General features: G+C 51.1%; 1 protein-coding gene and 1 long non-coding RNA gene across 5 annotated transcripts; one reads left to right on the forward strand and one right to left on the reverse strand.

Annotated features, from left to right (window-relative positions):
* Positions 1 to 1,787: 1,787 nt before the first annotated feature.
* LOC101841070 (phytanoyl-CoA 2-hydroxylase interacting protein) lies at positions 1,788 to 12,584 on the reverse strand. 4 transcript variants are annotated; one of them, XM_005070999.4, is made up of 5 exons: positions 12,276 to 12,584; positions 8,616 to 8,800; positions 7,184 to 7,358; positions 5,036 to 5,153; positions 1,788 to 3,820 (listed from the first exon to the last, which is right to left on the reverse strand). In XM_005070999.4, exons 2-5 carry the CDS (start codon positions 8,778 to 8,780, stop codon positions 3,286 to 3,288), a joined length of 993 nt encoding a protein of 330 aa, XP_005071056.1. In that variant the 5' UTR covers positions 8,781 to 8,800; positions 12,276 to 12,584; the 3' UTR covers positions 1,788 to 3,285. The 4 variants fall into 4 exon arrangements, with proteins under 4 accessions (XP_005071056.1, XP_040590489.1, XP_040590640.1 ...); XM_040734555.1 differs by lacking the exon at positions 12,276 to 12,584 and adding an exon at positions 11,477 to 11,656; XM_040734706.1 differs by lacking the exon at positions 12,276 to 12,584 and adding an exon at positions 11,191 to 11,438.
* LOC106021199 lies at positions 12,529 to 14,249 on the forward strand. The gene is made up of 3 exons (XR_001196531.3): positions 12,529 to 12,668; positions 12,805 to 12,884; positions 13,238 to 14,249. It is a non-coding gene; the product is annotated as an uncharacterized LOC106021199 (long non-coding RNA).
* Positions 14,250 to 18,744: the final 4,495 nt, after the last annotated feature.

An 18,744-nucleotide genomic window follows, 5' to 3' on the forward strand; every position in this document is an offset into this window, starting at 1 on the left:
CTCTTTCTGAGAGACCCTGGGGGACTTTCAAAGGGAAAGATGAGTCGCCCCCACTCCCCTTCTTAAGGACTCTCAGAATCCACACTGCCCAGAGAGAGGCAAGAGTCACTGCCAATCCTTCAACGCTGGGTTCACTCTACCCACTCCTTTAAAATAAGCCTCTGTGACATTTGTGACTCTACAGCCCCCCCTGGCGTCATTCTGAAACGAGGCACGTGGTCGGTGAGCTGGAAGAGCAGTGGAAAGGGCCACTGATTGAGAGACGGGCCCTGCCTGTGTCTAATGTCCCACACATAAACTGACATACTCTAAAGGAGGCAGCCACAGGGGGCCCTGGGTGGGATAGTCCTGTTTCTGAATTGACAGAGACATGTGCAAGCCTCTAAGCTCTGTGCCTCAGTTTCCTGTATGTGAGGTAGGAACACCATGCAGTGCAGACCAACCCAGCTGCTGTGTGTATCAACCTGGTGCCTGCACACGAGGCTCTCAGTGGTGGTGACCTGCCCTTCAGTTTTCCTTTATCCCAAAGCGGCCAGGCCCCATGACACATGTAACCCTGGCCCTGACTCAGGCAGTGTGGGTAAGGTGCCTGCGACAGTTCTGGAACATTCTCACTGCAGCTGAGAACCATTTTAATAAGCCTATAATAATAGGCGCAGAGGTGACTCAGATCTGCAGCCAAGGAGTCCTGCCAGGGAGGAGGGGATATGGGGCTCTTGGGAGAGGGAATCCAGTGGCACCTGGGTCTGAGCCATGGCAGGCTGTGGCTGTAGGGAAGACTCCATCAGGGGCCCAGGGATTTTAGGCAGGCATCCCAAAGAGCCCTTCCTAGACAGACACCCCAGCGCCACATCTGGGAAGCACAAGGTGAGACCAGACGATCTCCAGAGTCACTTCCACGGGACAAAGCTGTGCCTCTGTGTCCTGAGCCCTGCCACCCACTGTAGGATTTGGGTTCACTACTGGGGCAGTTCCAAGTGGCTCCCTGGTGGAAAGAGCAACTTAACCACTCTGTCCATCTCTCCTCCGTCTCAAAGAGAGGCACTACCGTATTTCCCTGATTGCTCTGCAAGCACCCCGTCCCCAAAGTGCATATAGAAAATTCAAGTCCCACAGTGCTGGGTTTAGGAGGCATTGGCCTTCATAAGGAGGGAGCCTTATGAATGGCATTAGTGCCCTTGGGAAGGAGGCTGGAGGTCCACTGAGCTGTGGTTCAGCGGAGTGCTTGTCTAGCATGCCAAGAGCTCTGCATTCGGTCTCCAGCGCCTCACAAACCAGGCATGGCAGTACATGTCTGTAGTCTTGGCACCCTGGAGGCAGAAACAGGAGGATCAGAAGTTCACGTTCAGCTCACATATGGAGTTGAAGGATCAACTATACTAGAAACCCTAGCTTTTGAAAAGGGGGCCTGCTGGAGATATGGCTCAGCCATTAAGAGCACTGGCTACTCTTACAGAGGACCCAGGGTTGAGTCTCAGCAGCTACATGGTGGCTCACAGCCTTCAGTTACTTCTTTTGGCCAGGTACCAGGCAGGCACACAGTGTACTGACATACACATAAAAAAAAAAAAAAAAAACGTAAAGGCTAGGAAAACTTATTCACCCCTTCCATCATGGCAGGGGTGCGGGGTGCACAGAAAGGCAGAGATGGCCGTCTGTGCGTCAGAAAGCAGGCCCGCCCCAGACGTCAAGTCTTAATTTCTAGAACAGTGAGGGAGAAGGTCCTGCTGTTTGTAAGTCTGCAGCATTTCATTGCAGCTGTCTGAATGGACCACAACAGACGGAGCCCTTGGGCCGCGGTGGTTTATTGATGCACGGCAAGCACAGCACAGGAGGGTGTGCCCCACCCAGGAGCAGAGGACCAGGCAGCAGGCCACGCCCACGGCAATGCTGGCAGCAGAAGGGAGGGGCTTGGGGGTCAGATCCTCTTCTGCACACATTCCCCAGGATCCCAGACCTCCTGGCCCATCCCAGTGAGGTACCTGACTGTCTAGTAGCACTGACTCTGGTAACCAGCCCTTCATCTGTCCCCGAGAGGTATGGCCCCGTGGGCCTGCCAGCTCCTCCGTCCTTCACAGAACTCCAGCAGTCTGTGTATCATCTGTGCTGCCTCTGAAAATGTTATTGTGATTTTCCCTCCCTCAACTCTGCCTCTCCACCTGCTTGTCTCGTCTCGGGGGGGGGGGGGGGAGTCCACTCTCACCACCCTCCCGACCCAGACAACAGGGGAACGATATGAAAACATGGGGAGCTGTGAGGGGCTGCATCAGCAACTCCTGGGGGAGCAGCCCAGATAGGACTGATGTTCCGAGCAAGAGGTGGTGTGGTAGGGAGCCCACCGTCTGGCTCACACACGGCACACAACAGTCACGACTTGAAGGCAGAGCGGGCGAGAGAGCGAGCGGAATGCACAGCCGGGCGGGGTGCCAGGGCTCTGTGGGCCACACTCAGTTCTCTAATCCGTCAGGCCCACCAAGAAGTGAGGTGGCCCACTTCTAGCTGAGGACTAGGTCTCAGGGGTCTCCTTCCCCCTCCTCGACCCCAGCAGCTGTCTTTTGCAGGCCCTGGTGCTCTCTGAGCAAGGGAGGTTTGCCACGGAATACATCATCATCCCCAGACAGGACAAAAGTATAAAGCGCAAGAGTCCAGAGCCCTCCAAACTAGGAAATGAGAGAGGGTATTTTTCCAGAGAGTGGGAGGGTATCTCAAGTGGGACAGTGACAGGGACAGAAAGGACGGACAGTTCTCCCATGCGGGAAGAGGGAGGGCTCTGCGGGATGGGGTCGGGTGGGGTGGGGGAGGAGCAGCCAGGGTGAGACAGCAGTGCAGGAGCTTATTTATAGAGGGAGGGTCCTGGCCTGGAGGAGTCAAAGACCTTGGGGCCCAGCTGAGTGGGGAGGGGGCTGTCTGGGGTGGCCCTGAGTGGGGTAGGTGGGGCTAAGAAGGAAGTGCCCCAAAACTTTCTGCATCTACATGGAGGCTGCCCAGGAGGCAGGGAGGACTCTGGGAGATGGAGGCCTGCTTGAGGCCCAAAAACAAAAAAAGGGAAACAGAAAAAGAAGTTATCTCCCGCTGAGAACACCCCCACCCCAAGTCCACCAAGGCCTGAAATGGGCCATGCTAAGAGGACCACCTTCTGTTGTCTCCAGCACGGGGTGGGAGGGGGTGGATAGACAGAGTGGAGGGAGCAGGGGGAGGGGAGAGAAAGCCGGCTCCCCAAATCTAAGCCACACATCCCCTGCCCTCCTGCCACCTCTCCCCAGGCCTCCAGCTCCCCAGGAGTCCCTAGCGGCCCACACTGATGTTGCAGGTCTTACAGCTGGGGTCTTTCTTGGCATCGGCAGTGGACAGGCTCATGAGCTGGTGCCCGCTGATCTCTCCCAGCGTGCCCAGGGACAGGTCGACCGGCTCGGTGTAGATGATCTCCAGGATGAGGTCCTGAGCGTGGCGGAAGATCAGCTCCCCATCCTCCACACTGCAGGTCAGGAACTTGTTGCAGGCAATGTCCAGGAGGGGCAGACGGTCACGGCAGAAGCGGTCCCCCAGGGAGCCCTTGGGTGCCAGTACCAGGATGGCATAGTGGTAGGCTGTGTACATACAGTAGAAGTCCGCGAAGTAGAGATTGGTGCTGGGGTTGAAGAGGCGCTGGGCAGGGATCTGGAAGCGCCAGCGGCCATAAGGGGAGTCTTGTGGGGGCTGGCCTGTGTTGAACTCCGTGTTGCAGCTGAAGAAGACGCCATGCAGCATGCCACTGGTGGGGGAGCCGTGGCTGCCACTGTTGTCCTTCAGGTAAGGCTGCAGCACATTCCCACAGTGAGTCCTGCCCACCGGGGAGGAACGCCGAAGAGAAGGGAAAAACGCCATGGGTTAGCTCTGCTGGAGTCTGGCTGCAATGTGTAGTCCAGAAGAGAAAGAGCCAGCCCAACTCCAGCATTCCTATTAGCCTGCAGCCCCCACGAAGTCACAGACTTTCATGCTGCCTCCCTCACCAGACTCTGAGGATGAGTAACCTCTGCCTCAGCCTGCATGTCCTGGCCCTTCGTAAGGAGCCCGGCACAGGTGGGTACCCCTTGTCTCCCTTTCATCCTGAAAAGGGAGCCTAAACAGGACCGTTGCCTCCTCTTTATCAGAAATACGGAAACCTCCGGTTCTTTACTGCTTTCTTAGGGCAAGGGGGGAACGCCCACCGCAGCTGCCAGTAATGATAAAGACAGTAACATGGCAGATTGCCCTGACCTAGCTTGGAAGGACATGGACTTGAGGCAGTGTCAGCAGACATGGGGGAGGGTTACAAGCCCTGCTCCAGCCTCATTCTTGCCTACCCTGGCTGTCGTGAGAGGCAAGTGACTTGCCAGCCCTTGGTGCCTTGGGCTCAACATCAGTAGGCTGAAGTGCTAGATCTGGTCTGTCTGACCAACTGTCTGTCTGTCTGTCTGTTTGTCGGTCTGTCTCTGGTTCTCTCCCCTGCTCCCACTCGCTCCTTGGAAGAGAGCAAATGTACATGGGAGCCACTGACAAATAAGATGGAGGCTACTCTGGTTGGATCATGTGGGTGGGACCCTCCAAGCTCCGCCCTTTGGCTTCCTATCTGCCTCTGATCAGTACCCTGAAAGATTTCCCCAAAATGCTTCCCTGGAGCCTCTGAACTCCTTAGCACTCAGCTTGAAAGCTAGTCAACTGAGAGTCCCCAGAGCTTTCCGTGCCTTCTTCTTCCCCCCTCCCCTGTGTTCCTGGGACCTGAAATGGGGAGACAGCTGATGCACATGATAGACCCCAGAAGGCAGGGTCATACCCAGAACTTATTACCTGACCTTGCCAGCAGGGTCCTCTACCAGGAAGCCCCACTTCAACGTCCCTGATCTGTCCCTGATCTGTCCCCAACCTCAAAGTAGTAGTCACAATTTTTTTTTTGGAGATAGGGTCTTGCTATGTAGCCTAGGCTGGCCCTATGCTTGCAATTATGCTTCTGCCTTGGCATTCTGGGATGGAGGAAGAGCTGGGGGGGAGAAGCCCTAGCAGGTCTGTCTTGCCCTACCTGGCGTGCTGGAAGTACTCCTTGTGATGGTTGCGGTAGAACACGGAGAAGCGGAGCATGCGGCCAGCGATCTGCTCAGCCTTCTCCTGCAGCTGGGCAAGGTGCTCCTTGGCATAGTCTGTAACAGTCCAGGCAGGGTGCGGTGAGCAACGGGTCCGCAGCAGGATCTCTTCTTCCTCCTTACACCACCCACCAAGACTGCATGCAACCTCATCGTCCGGACTAACAGGGGAGTTTCTGCCATAACCTGGGCTCAGATGGGACAGGCCAGCTGGCCTTGGCGGGGAACACGGAGAACTGCTTGTTATCCGTTCTCACTTCTGTGTCAGCATTGCCAAGAGGCTCAGGGCGCTCTGAGTCCAAAACGGACAGAGGAATGCCTGTTATCACATTAGGAGCTCCAAGACTGTCATCACAGTGAAAAGAGGGCCAATAGGAAAAATAAAGACATGAGACGGAAAATACACGGTCCTTTGGGAGGGCCCTTCAAATCCAGGAGAGAGCCTGCCACACAGCTAGTGTGGTGGCTAATTGTACGTCTAAATGGGCACTAGTGCACAGGCTGTCTACTTGAGCCTCTCCATTTGGGAGCAATAAAAAGGCCAATTCAGGAAAAGCCTGAGACTGGACCCCGGGTCTTGGAACCTAGGCAGAGCTGTCTGTCTACACAGCGCCTTGGAACAAGTTAGAGGCAAACGCCCTTCGCTCATGGTAGCCACTGCATTTCTGTGTGCTTGGTCTCTGGAAAGAGCAGGGTAGACCCAATTACAGCTTTCCAGATCCTCAATTTAAATGAAACACCCACTGCATATGCAGTTCGGAAGGGGGGGGCAAACCAAGATGCCATTCCTACAAGGAGCAGGAGGCCCTCTCTAGTACAGTTACGGCAACTCAAGGAGACTAGGGGCACAGGGTTTGGCAGAGGATGGAGCCAGCAGCCTTGGAGGCCCCAGGGCAGAGAATGTTCTCTGCCCCTTCCTTGTGACAGAGAGCAATCTGGAGCAGATCTCACATGGACACCAAAGGGATAGAATATTTTGGGGCAGCTCCTTGGCTATCGATGACAAGCAAACACAAAGTGACATTTGGCTCTGCCTAAGAGACCCTTCTAAGACTGTCAGATAGGAACCATTTTTCCAGGCTAAGGAGATACTTAGGACAAACAAAATGTTACCGTGCTACCAAATGACCACGGGTAGACTATTGATGAACAAAACACGATCTAGCCAATACAGTGGAATACTGCCTAACCTTACGTGAGAAGGGAATTCTGGTAAATGATATAGTACCTGTGCGTCTTACTGATATTCTGATAAAAGAAATAACCCAGTCACCAAAGGACAAACACTTGATCTCACTCATATGAGCACCTTGCATTGTCAGAATAGAGGTAAGCATGGCCCAGAGGAGAAAATGGGAAGTGAGGGCTCTGAGGGTATAGTGTTCTGGAGTGAGGGCTCTGAGGGCATAGTGTTCTGGAGTGAGGGCTCTGAGGGCATAGTGTTCTGGAGTGAGGGCTCTGAGGATAGTGTTCTGGAGTGAGGGCTCCGAGGATAGTGTTCTGACTTTGCAAGATGGTGAAGTTCTGAAGGTGGACTGCACAATAGCCATGTGAAACCACTTACACTTCTGGACTCAGCTAAGGTTCAGACGGTCGGTTTTATGCTACATCTATTCACCACGACGACAAACATATATTCTTGGGGCTGAAGAGATGGCTTAGCAGTTAAGAGCACTGTTGCTCTTGCAGAGGACTGGAGTCTAATTCCCAGCATCAATGTGGGGTGGCTTACAACCGCCTGCAACTAGTTCCATGGGATCTAATACTCTCATCTCCCTGAGCACTCAAATGTATGTGTGCACATACAGACACACATGTACATGTAAATAAAAATAAAGTAACTTACAAATATTTTCCCTTGAAAAAAAGCCAAAAAAGTAGTTCTGTCCCTTCATGCAGGTGTTACTGCCAATGTGTGGAGTGTGCATCTGTCTAGGCAGGCTCTGTGTTACCCCTCTGGCCTAAGTGTAGCACCAGTGTGAGCAGGTGTTTCTCAGCATGCCTGGCTAAGATGAAGAGCTTCCCACGGCTCAACCGAGCCAGATGTGCTATGGAGGCAGGGTGTTCTCACAACACCGGGGTCTCACCTCCAGTGCAGAACTCCACAGTCTCGCTCCAGCCAGACACCAGGTACTCCCCATCGCTCTGCTTCACCGCTGTCTGCACAGCCACGCTGTACTCTGTACGGGGACTCAGGAACCAGTGGCCTCTCACTGTCATGGGCAGAGGCACCGCCTTGGCCACAAGCTTGGTGGGGACATCCTGAGAAGCGGCGTACAGATGGAAAGCCAGGCATCAGTCTTGAAGTCACACCCCATCTTGGTGTTATTCCAGAATCCCCACTCCCCCAAAAGGGTCTCTCCTCTCCCTCCCATGGAGGACCAGAGTTTCAGAGACTCCACAGTTCTGTGGCCCAGCCACCATTCCACTGAAGAAGCAAGCAGTGTCTTGAGGCTACCTCCTTCAAGCCCCATGATGCCCCATACTCTTTCGAACTAACGGGAAAGGCCACTAGGATGGAGGGCCCCAAAGTTGAAGGTGGCGAGACCTTCATTTCTGACGGAGACTTTGAGAAATCTGCACACTGCAGTGCTGTCTCCACGGCAACGGCAAATGCTGGGAAGCCAGGGAGGAAGAGAAAAATATGCCTTATTCTTTGGGGGGAGGGCCAAGGGGGTGGTGTGGAACATTCACGTCACCGTGGCAACTGGCCTGCCAAAAGACACCCAGATCTGGGGAGCCAGATCCAGAGAGAGAGAGGGAGGGAACGAGAGAGAGAGAGAGAGAGAGAGAGAGAGAGAGAGAGAGAGAGAGAGAGAGAGAGAGAGAGAGAGAGGAGCGCCCACACCAAGGCTGTCACCCTGGGAGTCAGCTCCTTCGCTGAACTCTCCCCTGCCTAGGCATACAGCTGGAGAAGATGAGAGGTTCCCTCCCACCTGCTCCTATGCTGGCTTTTAACCTGGGGAAAGGACATACTGAAGAGAACCCTCCTACATCTCTTTGTACACCGTGGAAACAGTCTAGTGGGCAGGGAAGGGGCAGAGAAACCCTAGGATTGTGTACACATGCCCAGCTAAAAGGGGCCTATGCTGCCCACCCAACCACAAGTATGACCCCTGAGTCCTGAGCCTTATTGGGGTTTGGAACATGATCCGGACATGTGAGGTCTTGGGCCCCAGCCCACACACCCAGCCGTACACCCAGGTGCTCTGCTCCCGTCTGAAGGTCTAGTTATGAGGAATAGCAGCACTGGGGATGTACCAGGCATGGAGCCAAACAGCACAAAAACATCTCTCATGGAGTCTTCAACGGCTCTACAAGGGTGGTGTGGTCATTCCACTTTTACCAAGGAAGACACTAAGGCTCAGAAAGGTCAGGTCACTTTGGCAAGACAACCCCGTGAGGAGAGTCAGGATTTTGGCCAGGCATCTGGCCTGTCCCTGTTTTTCTAGAGAGCCCAGCAATCTGCTTCCATGTAGAACAGGGGTGGGAAGAAATATCAGGATATCCTTTACTCACCCGGTGCTTGAATTTGTTGGAATTCTTGTTTTCCTTCTTGTTGAGGTCAATGAAATAATGGGTGACCCTCTCCAGGTCACTGTCTTCCATGGCCCAGGAGATGCGGAAAGAGTCACAAGTGATATTGTTGATCTCGATGCTGTGGGGGGTAGACAGAAGTTCCATGTTCCCCTCTGGTTTGGCTCCTGTGGGGATTGAGAGCCGGAGGAAAGATTAGCATCTCTCTCCCATCACAGAGCTTTCTGGAAATGTGCTGCTCCCACCATGCTCTGTGAGGTGGAGTCCTCGCATACCCATCGAATGCCCCTGCCTCGTAAATGCGCTAGAAAAGACTGCAAGGGGGCTACACTGGATAGGAGGGACCTAAGGTGAGGTGGGGTACCCTCCGGAGGGGGCTCTTGGCTCTCCTCCGAGGGTCCACAGAGCAGACTGCACCTGACAGGTGGCAGAGGCAGTGGGAATACTGCAAACACTGGGCAGGGACAGATTTGCAGCAGATGGAGCTGAGGAGGGAGGGGCCCCTAGCCAGCGGGCGTGAAAAGAGAAAGGGTAGGAGTGAGGAGGACCAGGAGGAGGAGGTACCCAGGAAGCACCTGCTGAGGGGCTGATGCCTGAGGACTGAGGCAGGTGGCAGGTCAGGGGCAGCCAGTGTCCACAGGTGCCAAGACCCTGGGGCTCCGGCCTCATTCCTCCCTGGGAGTGACTGCAGCAGCAAGGGGCCCTGCTGTGGAGGGCTGGAGGGATAAATGCTATGGATATCTCTGTGGTGGGTGGGGGTGGCATGGGCCACAGCCTGTTTTAAGCTCTTTTTGGTCCATGATTTTGACGTGCAGTTTCTATTTTCATAGACCCATTTGACTTTTCTTTTTTTTTTTTCTTTCCTTTACTTCTTTCTCTCTCCTTTTCTGAGACAGGGTCTTGCTATACAGCCCAGGCTTTGAACTCACTATCCTCCTGCCTCAGCCACGCTAGCTCTGAGATTACAAGTATGCGCTCGCTTAGCTCTTTTAAAGAATTACTTTTGGTCTTTTTGAGGGAGGGGTTCTCTGTGCATCCCTGACTGTCCTGGGACTTTGATCTGTAGACCAAGCTGGACTCCAACTCAGAGAGCAGCCTGCCTCTGCCTCTGAGTGCTGGGATTAAAGATGTGCACCACTACACCCGACTTACACAATTACTTTCAACACTGACAACATAAACTAATAACATTTCACACAAGTCTGCGGGATATATAGGTACTGTTTTTCTCCTTATTTTATTTTACAGACAGATAGCCAAAGTTTGGAATGCTGACATGTCCACACAACCAGCAAATTAAGAACTGGAGGCCAAGCTCTTTGTTATGGACTAAGGCTGTGTGTGTACGTGTGTAGTGTGTACATGCTATATGACTGTGTTCCTGCTGTTTGCTTTTCTCTTCCTATTGGTGGTTTTCAAGTGATTGGATTTTTCCTTGCCTCCTACTCCTATTCCTTCAGCTCTACCCAGCTGTGCCCTTCGGGCATGAAAAGACTACACCATTACTTCTCTTGACTGTACTAGCATTAGCTGAGCTTGTCTGGTTCTCCCAGGAATGGGGAACTTGGGGGACACACAGAGCTGCAGGTGGCCTCACTCGGGGCCTTTCCTGGCTTCTCTTCCGCAGTCCACCACCCAGCACATCTCACAGTACCTTCTGCTCTGCACTCATCTTTCTTTTCCTTCCCTTGCCCAGGAGCGAGGGTGAGGGCACCTTGTGCCTGCAAAATCAGGTACTTTTATTTATAGCTCCCAGAAAATCCAACCCACATCTCCCTGTCAATTAAGCCTGCTCCCTGTCAATTAACCTGTGGATTGCCTGGAAGGCAGGTACAGGGAGAAATGTGGGGATGGCTGATGGCCTTATCTGCCAGGGGTTCCTCAAGTCCAGTTTCTTCTTAGCTTTCTCCCCGGCAGGAAATCTAGGGTCAATAAACATGGGAGCGCTACCAGGTCTCTTCCCAAATGAGACAAAATGGGACAGGGTATCTGGAAACAATCCTATAACAATGTTTCTGTAGATAATTTTGGGAAGCAGCAAGGGGTTAGCAACGCCCTGGATAGTGACAAGGAGCTTCTGAGGAAGCTTTCTGTACCCACAAACATGAACACGTACTCCCACCTGAGGACTCGAGTGGTTCCCACCCACGTGGGATCCAGCCTACACCTGCCCTGAGCAGACACCTGTCCCCGCCTTGATCCGTCCTCACTTTGGAGTCTTCCTAGAGGCCAGGGCAGCTTTGGTGGTGGGTGGAGATTCCAGGTCAGCTGCTTGCTCGTTCCTCCTCTCCATTTCTGGGAGAGCTGGTCCCCACCCTAGCCTAAGGTCTGGGAGAGTGGGAGCGACCGACCCTGCAAGGGCAGCCAGCCAGCATGGACGAAGGGCGGGTGTCAATCCAGCTTCTAGGGAAGGGCAGCCTGTGAGGGACAGGTTGAGGCAACACCCGAGGAACACCCACACTCCCATGCGAATCCACCCTGAGCAGGCATGTACACACCCCCACGCAGGCAGGCAGGCAGGCATGCACATACACATGCGCAAGGGGTACCCACATACCTCAGCACACGCCTCCTTAGATATCCTCATTCCTCCACACTGCACATTCTAAGAATGTCCCAGTATTGCCCCTTTGAAAGCTGTCACCTTTATGCCAACACACACATGTTCATGTCCACAGGCTCACACGTACCCACATGCGTGTGCCCCTCATCATCACAAGCCATAACTGAGGGAAAGAGGAAGCCACAGGCACCAACATATACGCATGCTGCCTCCCCCAAAAGACAAGCAAACCACATGGCTGCCTGGGCACACATATACATTTGTACATGTCAATCCTTGCCTGGTCTCTGGTATTCTCCATGGAGCCTTTGTAGGTTCCAAGGCACAGACTTGGAAAACATGTTTGCCTCTGGCCACATTGGTCAGCCTGCTTCTTCACAGGCCAACAGGTTTGCACACCTACTCAAGTTTGCCCACAAACAGAGGCTTGTGCCCACACTTCCCACCTACCCACCTAGTCTTGCCCCGAAGTTGCCCCTCCCCGCATAGAAACAGCCTGGTTGCTACAGTACTCCCTCAACATGTACTCCCACCCACATGACAAGTGACATGTCCACCCCCTAAAAATACTGTCTCTTGGGGCCCCTGCCCATATATGCCCACAAGCTACTCAGATAGACGCTGCCCCCGCACACATGTACCTCACGCATAAAAATGTTCTGAAACATGCCATAAGCTGGTCAGAAATCCCAAAGGAACCTAACTGCGTGGAGACAGACCTATCTGCGCAAGCTAGCCTTCAGCCTCCCCCCAACCATGCAAACACATTGTACACACTGGGGTCCCTTCCCCGAGCCCATTCCAAAAAGCCATTGGCATGCCATAGGGAACGCTCCCCCACCCAGCAGAACCTTTTGGCATCGCCGACTGCGCAGAATGGTCACGGGGTAACTAACTGTGTCGTCCCGGAGACCAGATCCAACTGTTAAGCTCTTTGCCAAGGACTTAGGGGAAAGGGGACAAGGTCGCCAGGCCTGGCGACCCAGGTGGACAGCCAGGGCAGTTGTGGGACCCTGGTGGCCACAGCTCTCAAACCTTTCTGAATAGGCAGGATGGTTTGGGGGAAGACGCTCACTCACCTGGCTTCAGCCGGCCCTGCAGAGGGAGACTTGGAAGAGAAGGAAAGGAGAAACCGCTCCGTGGATGATGAGCTCCCCTGGCAAGGGACAGCAGCCTGACGCCTAGGTCACAGGCAGCGGGGCTTGCTCGTTTCTCTCTGGGCTACCACCGGGGAGGCTGCTTCCATGCCCCACAGGCAGCCCCTCCTGTTTGGCTCTGCAGCTACCGCTACTGCTCCCGGCAGGAAGACGACGTTGCTCGCAGCCCAGCGAGTGAGTGCACAAGAAGAGAGAGGCAAGAGCGAAATCAAAGCAGCGTGGAGGAGAGAGAGGCAGAGAAATCGAGAAGGAACGGGAGAGCCAGACCGAATCTGGCTCCACCAATGGGATCAGAGAGAGGCTGCTCAGCGTCAGGTGATAACAAGCAAGCTTGGTCCCTGCTCGCCCAGGCTTGTGGGAGGGGGAAAGGGCAGAGGGTCCCTGGGGAGCTATACAGATGTCCTTGGAGGCAGCAGCTGTGGCTTATGCCACATTTCCCCCATTCTTCCAGGACAAGATGCCTCCCGAAGTCAGTCCAACACACCCCCTACTTGGAAATCTAGGGTTTGAATGCAGCCCCCGAACTTTAAGGTACTGGGATAGGGGTGGAGCTTAACGCACAGGAGGTTGGGGTAGCAGAAGGGTCCCAAAGAGGTGGCTGAGTTGGGGTTGGAGGGACCTTCTCTTCAATCTAGGTGATCTCCTAGGGGACCTTCACTGATGCACGGCTCCATTTTCTTACCAACTCCTATCAAGAGAAACCAGCCCCGCAGCCTCGGAGACTCTTGAGTTTCCAGGGAGAATCTTCTAGCTTCTTAAATGTCCCCCCCAAAAAGAAGTGGGAGAGAGGTGTTGTAAAACAGGGAGGGGTGCACAGAGGCAAGAATGTGGGGGGTGGAAGGCTACACAGAGCTTTGAGTGTTCTCATCCCAACCACTCTCTAGGCTGGAGACCACAAAACCCTGAGACTGCAGTCAGAGAGGACAATCAGCAGGAGGCTTGTCTACCACCTTGAACTGAGGATGGCTGGAAGTTCCCAACAGAGCATCAGGGAAATCTGATGGAAGTAACAGTGACCACAGAGTTGATACTATGATGAAAAGCACAGGTCTTGTAGTCTGATGGAAACGGAAACAATGTAACTATGGTTTTCTAGCTGTGACCTCGGACAAGTGACTCTATCTCTGAGCTTCGGTTTCTTCATTTGTGAAGTGGGATGATAATACAGGTTTATTGTTATTGTGGAATGAGATCATTATGTAAATCACTTAGCTCTGGGCTTGGCACCTGAGAAGTGTCAACCAGTCAGTCTCTGCCCTGCAAAGGTAGGAGGGACATTTAGAAGGTACTAGTGGAGAATAAGAAGACTCCAGTTGCTCCTTCTGCATCTGCTGGGCTGGGGAGATGGTTCAGAAGTAAGGAGTACTTGCAAAGAACTCAAGTTCTATTCCTAGCTCACAACCATCCAGTTTCAAGGGAATGCCCTCTTCTGGCCTCTGCTGCCGCTGTACACATGTGGTGCTGTTGTACAACAGTTTCCTCCAAGATTGAAACATTCCATTCTGCAGGGAAGCTCCTTAAACAGGAAGGGAAACAACTCAAAATAAATTCAGGAAGTCCCTGAAACTGACCAGATTCACTGGGCTCCTCTCTGCTAGAGTAAACAATAAAAGGTGAGACCCTTTGCAGAGGAGGGAAACACAGCTGCAAAGAAGACAGACAAACCAAGAAGCTGCTGAGACAAAAACAGCTGCCTGGAAAAAGCAGAAACCAGCTGAGCTTCTGGAAGAGGTTTAGACCAACCGAGGAACCTGGAAAAGGACACTTTCCAACTGGCTAAGCTGCCTGCAGGCTTTGCAAGCTGCCTTTTCTGCTGGGGTGGGCCTTGGCCATCAGCTGTCTTTGAGTCATTTCCACTCCTATAAGTAACTGCAATAAAGCTCATTGGTTCACCAAGTTGCACTTTGGTGGTATCCGTACTTTGGTTTGTCATGAGCTCCCTATCTGGGGTGAGTAGATGTATGTGTTTTGTCTTCCCAGGAAAAGTTTTGTCATACACAACAGGTGCAACAGATATACATGGAAGCAAAACACTCATCCACATACAATAAAATACAATTTCAAACTTTTTTTTCCATATTGAATTTGTGGTGATGAGGATTTTTCTCGGTTTGTAGAGTGTTTGAGTGTTTGTCTGAAACACACAAAGCTCACCCCAGGAGTGGCAATGCATGCTTACAATCTAGTCCTTAGGGGATAGAGGCAGAGGAAGATCAGAAATTCAAGATTATCCTTAGCTACATGGTGAGTCTGAAGCCAGCCTGAGCTACATAAAATTTGATTTAATTGTATTTGTGTTGAACACATACAGACTTTTATTTCTTAAACCTCACATAACATTTAGATTGCTTTAGATAGTAGAAGTAGATTAAGGAGGGTTTACTTCGCTTGCATGCAAACTCCATGCAGTTTTTACATAAAGTACTTGAAAGTCCTCTGGTTTCGGTGTCTGTAGATACGTTGGAACCAAGCCACTATCAGTGCATAGAGATGGTGTCTGACTAAGTTCTGGGTACAGAGGACAGAGGAGGTGGCAGGGTGGAAAGGGAGTGACGTGGGGACAGCAGATACCACTTGACCTTGGAGTGAGGGAGGACCACAGAAAGCAGAAGGCATGAGCTGAGCATCAAGGGACATGCATGGAGAGGGACTTGGGGTCTGTATTTATTGGTGGTAAGGGTCAGCGATGGTGACAATGACAGAATGAGGAATCCACAGGATACAAAGCCAAGCAGAAGCCAGGCTTGCCTTAAATGGGCGTGAGAACCTGAGCGAGTCTGGTCAGATCATGTACCACAGAATGTGGAGTGGTGTGTCACACAAGGCAGGATTAAGCACCCCTTTGGACAAACACAAGGCCCTGCCCCTCACACACCCACACTAAGATGTTGAAACTCAAAAGAGATTTGAGACATTGTCACCCAGTTAGGAACAGTTTCAGTTGTCTAGCCTAAAACCCTAAGACTAACCTGAAGGGCAGCAAGGGAGGAAAAGGCAGGTTCTCTGTGACTCAGTTTCCCTTCCTTTAAGTGGAAGAGTGCTGAATCATTTGCGCTTCTCACCTTCTCAAGATGGCACTTGAGACCAGGAGCCTTGGTGGTGGTGAACAGCCGCCGCATGAATGACCCTTTGTGCAGCTGTGTGCCGGTGAGCCAGATGGGCAGGTGAGGGCACAACCCTTGTGGCTCATGCCTCTTCACGCCTCACAAGGACTCCTCTCAGGGCAGGAGGGAAACTCATGGTCAGAACAAAGCACAGCCAAGTATAGCTAGCTGCATATAGGAAATCTGCCAGACAACCAAGTCAATGCACTTCTGCTATCGTAGTTTGGTTGGCTTGTTTCTTGAAGACAGGGTTTCTCTATAACACAGTGGCTGGCCTGGAACCTGTTCTATGGGCCTTTACCTCACAGAGATCTACCTGCCTCTGCCTCTGCCTCTGCCTCTGCCTCTGCCTCTGCCTCTGCCTCTGCCTCTGCCTCTGCCTCTGCCTCTGCCTCTGCCTCTGCCTCTGCCTCTGCCTCTGCCTCTGCCTCTGCCTCTGCCTCTGCCTCTGCCTCTGCCTCTGCCTCTGCCTCTGCCTCTGCCTCTGCCTCTGCCTCTGCCTCTGCCTCCCAAGTGCTGGGATTAAAGACATGTGCCACCATGCCTTACAGAAGTCACACATGGTCACTGTAGAAATATGTATTTCATTGTAAAAATTAAGGGGGGAGCGTGGCTGGAGAGATGGCTCAGCAGTTAATAGCACTGGCTGTTCTTCCAGGCGTCCTGAGTTCAATTCCCAACAACTACATGGTGACTCACAACCATCTATAATGAGGTCTGGTTTTCTCTTCTGGCATGCATGCAGGCAGGATACTGTATACATAATAAATAAATAACACTTTTAAAAATTAAGAGGGAATTAAAATCATTAGTTTTCCCATCTTTCAGAAATAGGTATATGATATACGCACTTGATTTACTGAAAAAGTGGAAGAAAGAATTGACCTGCTTTTCTGACTTAGCAATGCCCTTTTATTTATGATATGATCTAAATTGCTGTCTTGTATTCCATTGTTGGGTCCCTTTTGGAATCTTCCACACACCTGATTCCGTCTCTCCTAAACAACACTGCAGTGAACACATTTATAACTAAATTCCTCCTCATGCCTTAATTACACTTTCAATTAATATGAAAGCTTAAGTAAGCTATCAAAATACAGATGCAACAAACTGCTTTTTAAAAGATCAGCAGATGTGATGGCTCATACCTCCAGCACTTATACTGAAACAAAAGAGTTGTCTTTAAGTTCCAGGTCAGCCTGGACTACAGAGTGAGATCCTGTCATCATAAACCCCCCTCCAAAAAAAAAAAAAAAGGAACCAAACCAAAGCAAACAAAACAAAAACACTATCTAAGGGGCTGGAGAGATGGCTCAGCAGGTAAGAGCACTGACTGCTCTTCCAGATGACTCAGGTTCAATTCCCAGCACCCACATGGCAGCTCACATCTGTCCGTGACTCCAGTTCCAGGGGATATGATACCCTCACACATACATACATGCAGGCAAAACACCAATGCATATAAAATAAAAATAAATTTTTAAAATCACTACCTAAACAAAACAACCCAATTATGTGACGAGTAGGGAAAATGACATTTTTTAGTTTTGATTTTGTTTTTACAAGACAGGGTTTCTCTGTGCAGCCCTGGCTGTCCTGGAATTTACTCTGTAGACCAATCTGGTCTCCACCTGCCTCTGCTTCCCAAGTGCTGAGGTTAAAGGTGTGTGACCATGGCTGTGGGAGAGGACATTAGATCCTCTGGAACTTGAGTTCCAAGTGGTTTTGAGCAGCCATATGTATGCTGAGGATTGAAGGCAGGTCCTACCAAGAGCAACAAGTGCTTTTAACCTTTGAGCTATCTCTCCAGCTCTATAGTGATTTTGCAGTTTTTAAAGTCCTTATTCTTTGGAAACATATATTGTGATATTTATAAATGAATAACATACTATATGTGGCTTGTTTCAAAGTGATCTTGGTGGGTGGTGATTGAGATCAAACAAAAGTGGATAATTAAAACTGGGCTCCTGGAGAGCTAATGAGCTATTTTCTTCTACTTTTGTGCATTGTTGGAAGTTTCCACATTAAACATTATACCTAAGCCAAAACTGCAACAATAACAAAGGCACTTATTAAGCACTAAGACACACTGCCAGACATGTGATTCGGAAAGCAGACTTGAGAGATTGATTCATCAACCTCATAACTGAAAGGAAAATGGAAAGCAGGCCCAGCCCCAAAGTTAGAAAAGTCGTATTCAGTTTTAGATAGAAATACAAAGACTGTATTTGGCATGGTAGAGAGATGGGTAGCAAATACAGAGTCTGATACACTATAGAAGAGCCAGTCTTTTAAAAAATTAGATGCATTTATGAGTGTTTTGTCTGCATGCATTTTGTGCACCACATGTATACCTACAGGTTGTTGGGAGCTAACGTGTGTGCTGGGAACTGAACCTGGGTTCTCTGCAAGAACAAGTGATCTCAACTGCCGAGCCATGTAACCAGCCCCAAGCTTACAGTCTTAATACTGCTTATGCGTTTTATGAAATCGAAATGTATAGATTTTCTTTCTAGGTAAGCTGAGTTTGGAGATCCCATGAGCCAGCAAAGCACACACATCCATAAAACCCCTTGTTCATTCAGTTGTGCTACAATGAGAGAGGAGTGAGGGGACAGTTGTTTATCAGCACCGCACAGGGTTCTCACTGCTCACTTACTTTCACTGTTTGAAACTGCATTTAGATACCCAGCAACTCTCAGTGACTACACTTTTCATAATTAATAAACAACATTAATGAGCTGGGCCTAGTGGAGCAGCTACTCAGAAGGCTGAGGCTGGAAGATCACAAGTTTGTTGTTAATCAGGGCAACTAAAAAAAATTCTGCCTCTGTATAGTGGTTTGAATAAGAATAGCCCCCATAGGTTCATATATTTGAATAGTTAGTCATCAGAAACTACTTCACTATTTCAAAAGATGTGGTCTTGGCAGAGTAGGTTCGTCCTTGTTGAGGAAGTGTGTCACTGGGCGTGGGTCTTGAGTTTTCAAAATCCTAAGCCAGGCTCGATGGCTCTCTCTTCTTGCTTCCCTTGGATCTGGATGTAGAACTCTTAGCTCCTTCTCCAGCACGATGTTTGCCACTGTGCTGATAATGGACTAAATCTCTGAAACTGTAAGCAAGTCCCAATTAAACACTTTCCAAGATTCAGGGATCGTGGTGTCTCTTCATAGTATTAGAACTTGACTAAGACATTCTGGAAAGATAAATCCCTATCACTGATGACACCATACACTTCGGACACAGGACCCAGATGACCCCGGCTGGATCTATCCTGAAAGTCTCCTC

Source organism: Mesocricetus auratus, unplaced genomic scaffold (genome assembly GCF_017639785.1).
Source record: "Mesocricetus auratus isolate SY011 unplaced genomic scaffold, BCM_Maur_2.0 Super-Scaffold_2245, whole genome shotgun sequence".
NCBI lineage: Eukaryota > Metazoa > Chordata > Mammalia > Rodentia > Cricetidae > Mesocricetus > Mesocricetus auratus.

Bases quoted from the DNA above. Each gene is read 5' to 3' on its own strand.
- LOC101841070 (XM_040734555.1), bottom strand. From the start codon at position 11,555: ATGTGGCCAGAGGCAAACATGTTTTCCAAGTCTGTGCCTTGGAACCTA. The intron at 8,801-11,476 runs GCAAGGATTGAC...CAATCCCCACAG, and splicing joins TGGAGAATACCAGAGACCAG to GAGCCAAACCAGAGGGGAAC. The intron at 7,359-8,615 runs GTGAGTAAAGGA...GCCGCTTCTCAG, and splicing joins CCAACAAATTCAAGCACCGG to GATGTCCCCACCAAGCTTGT.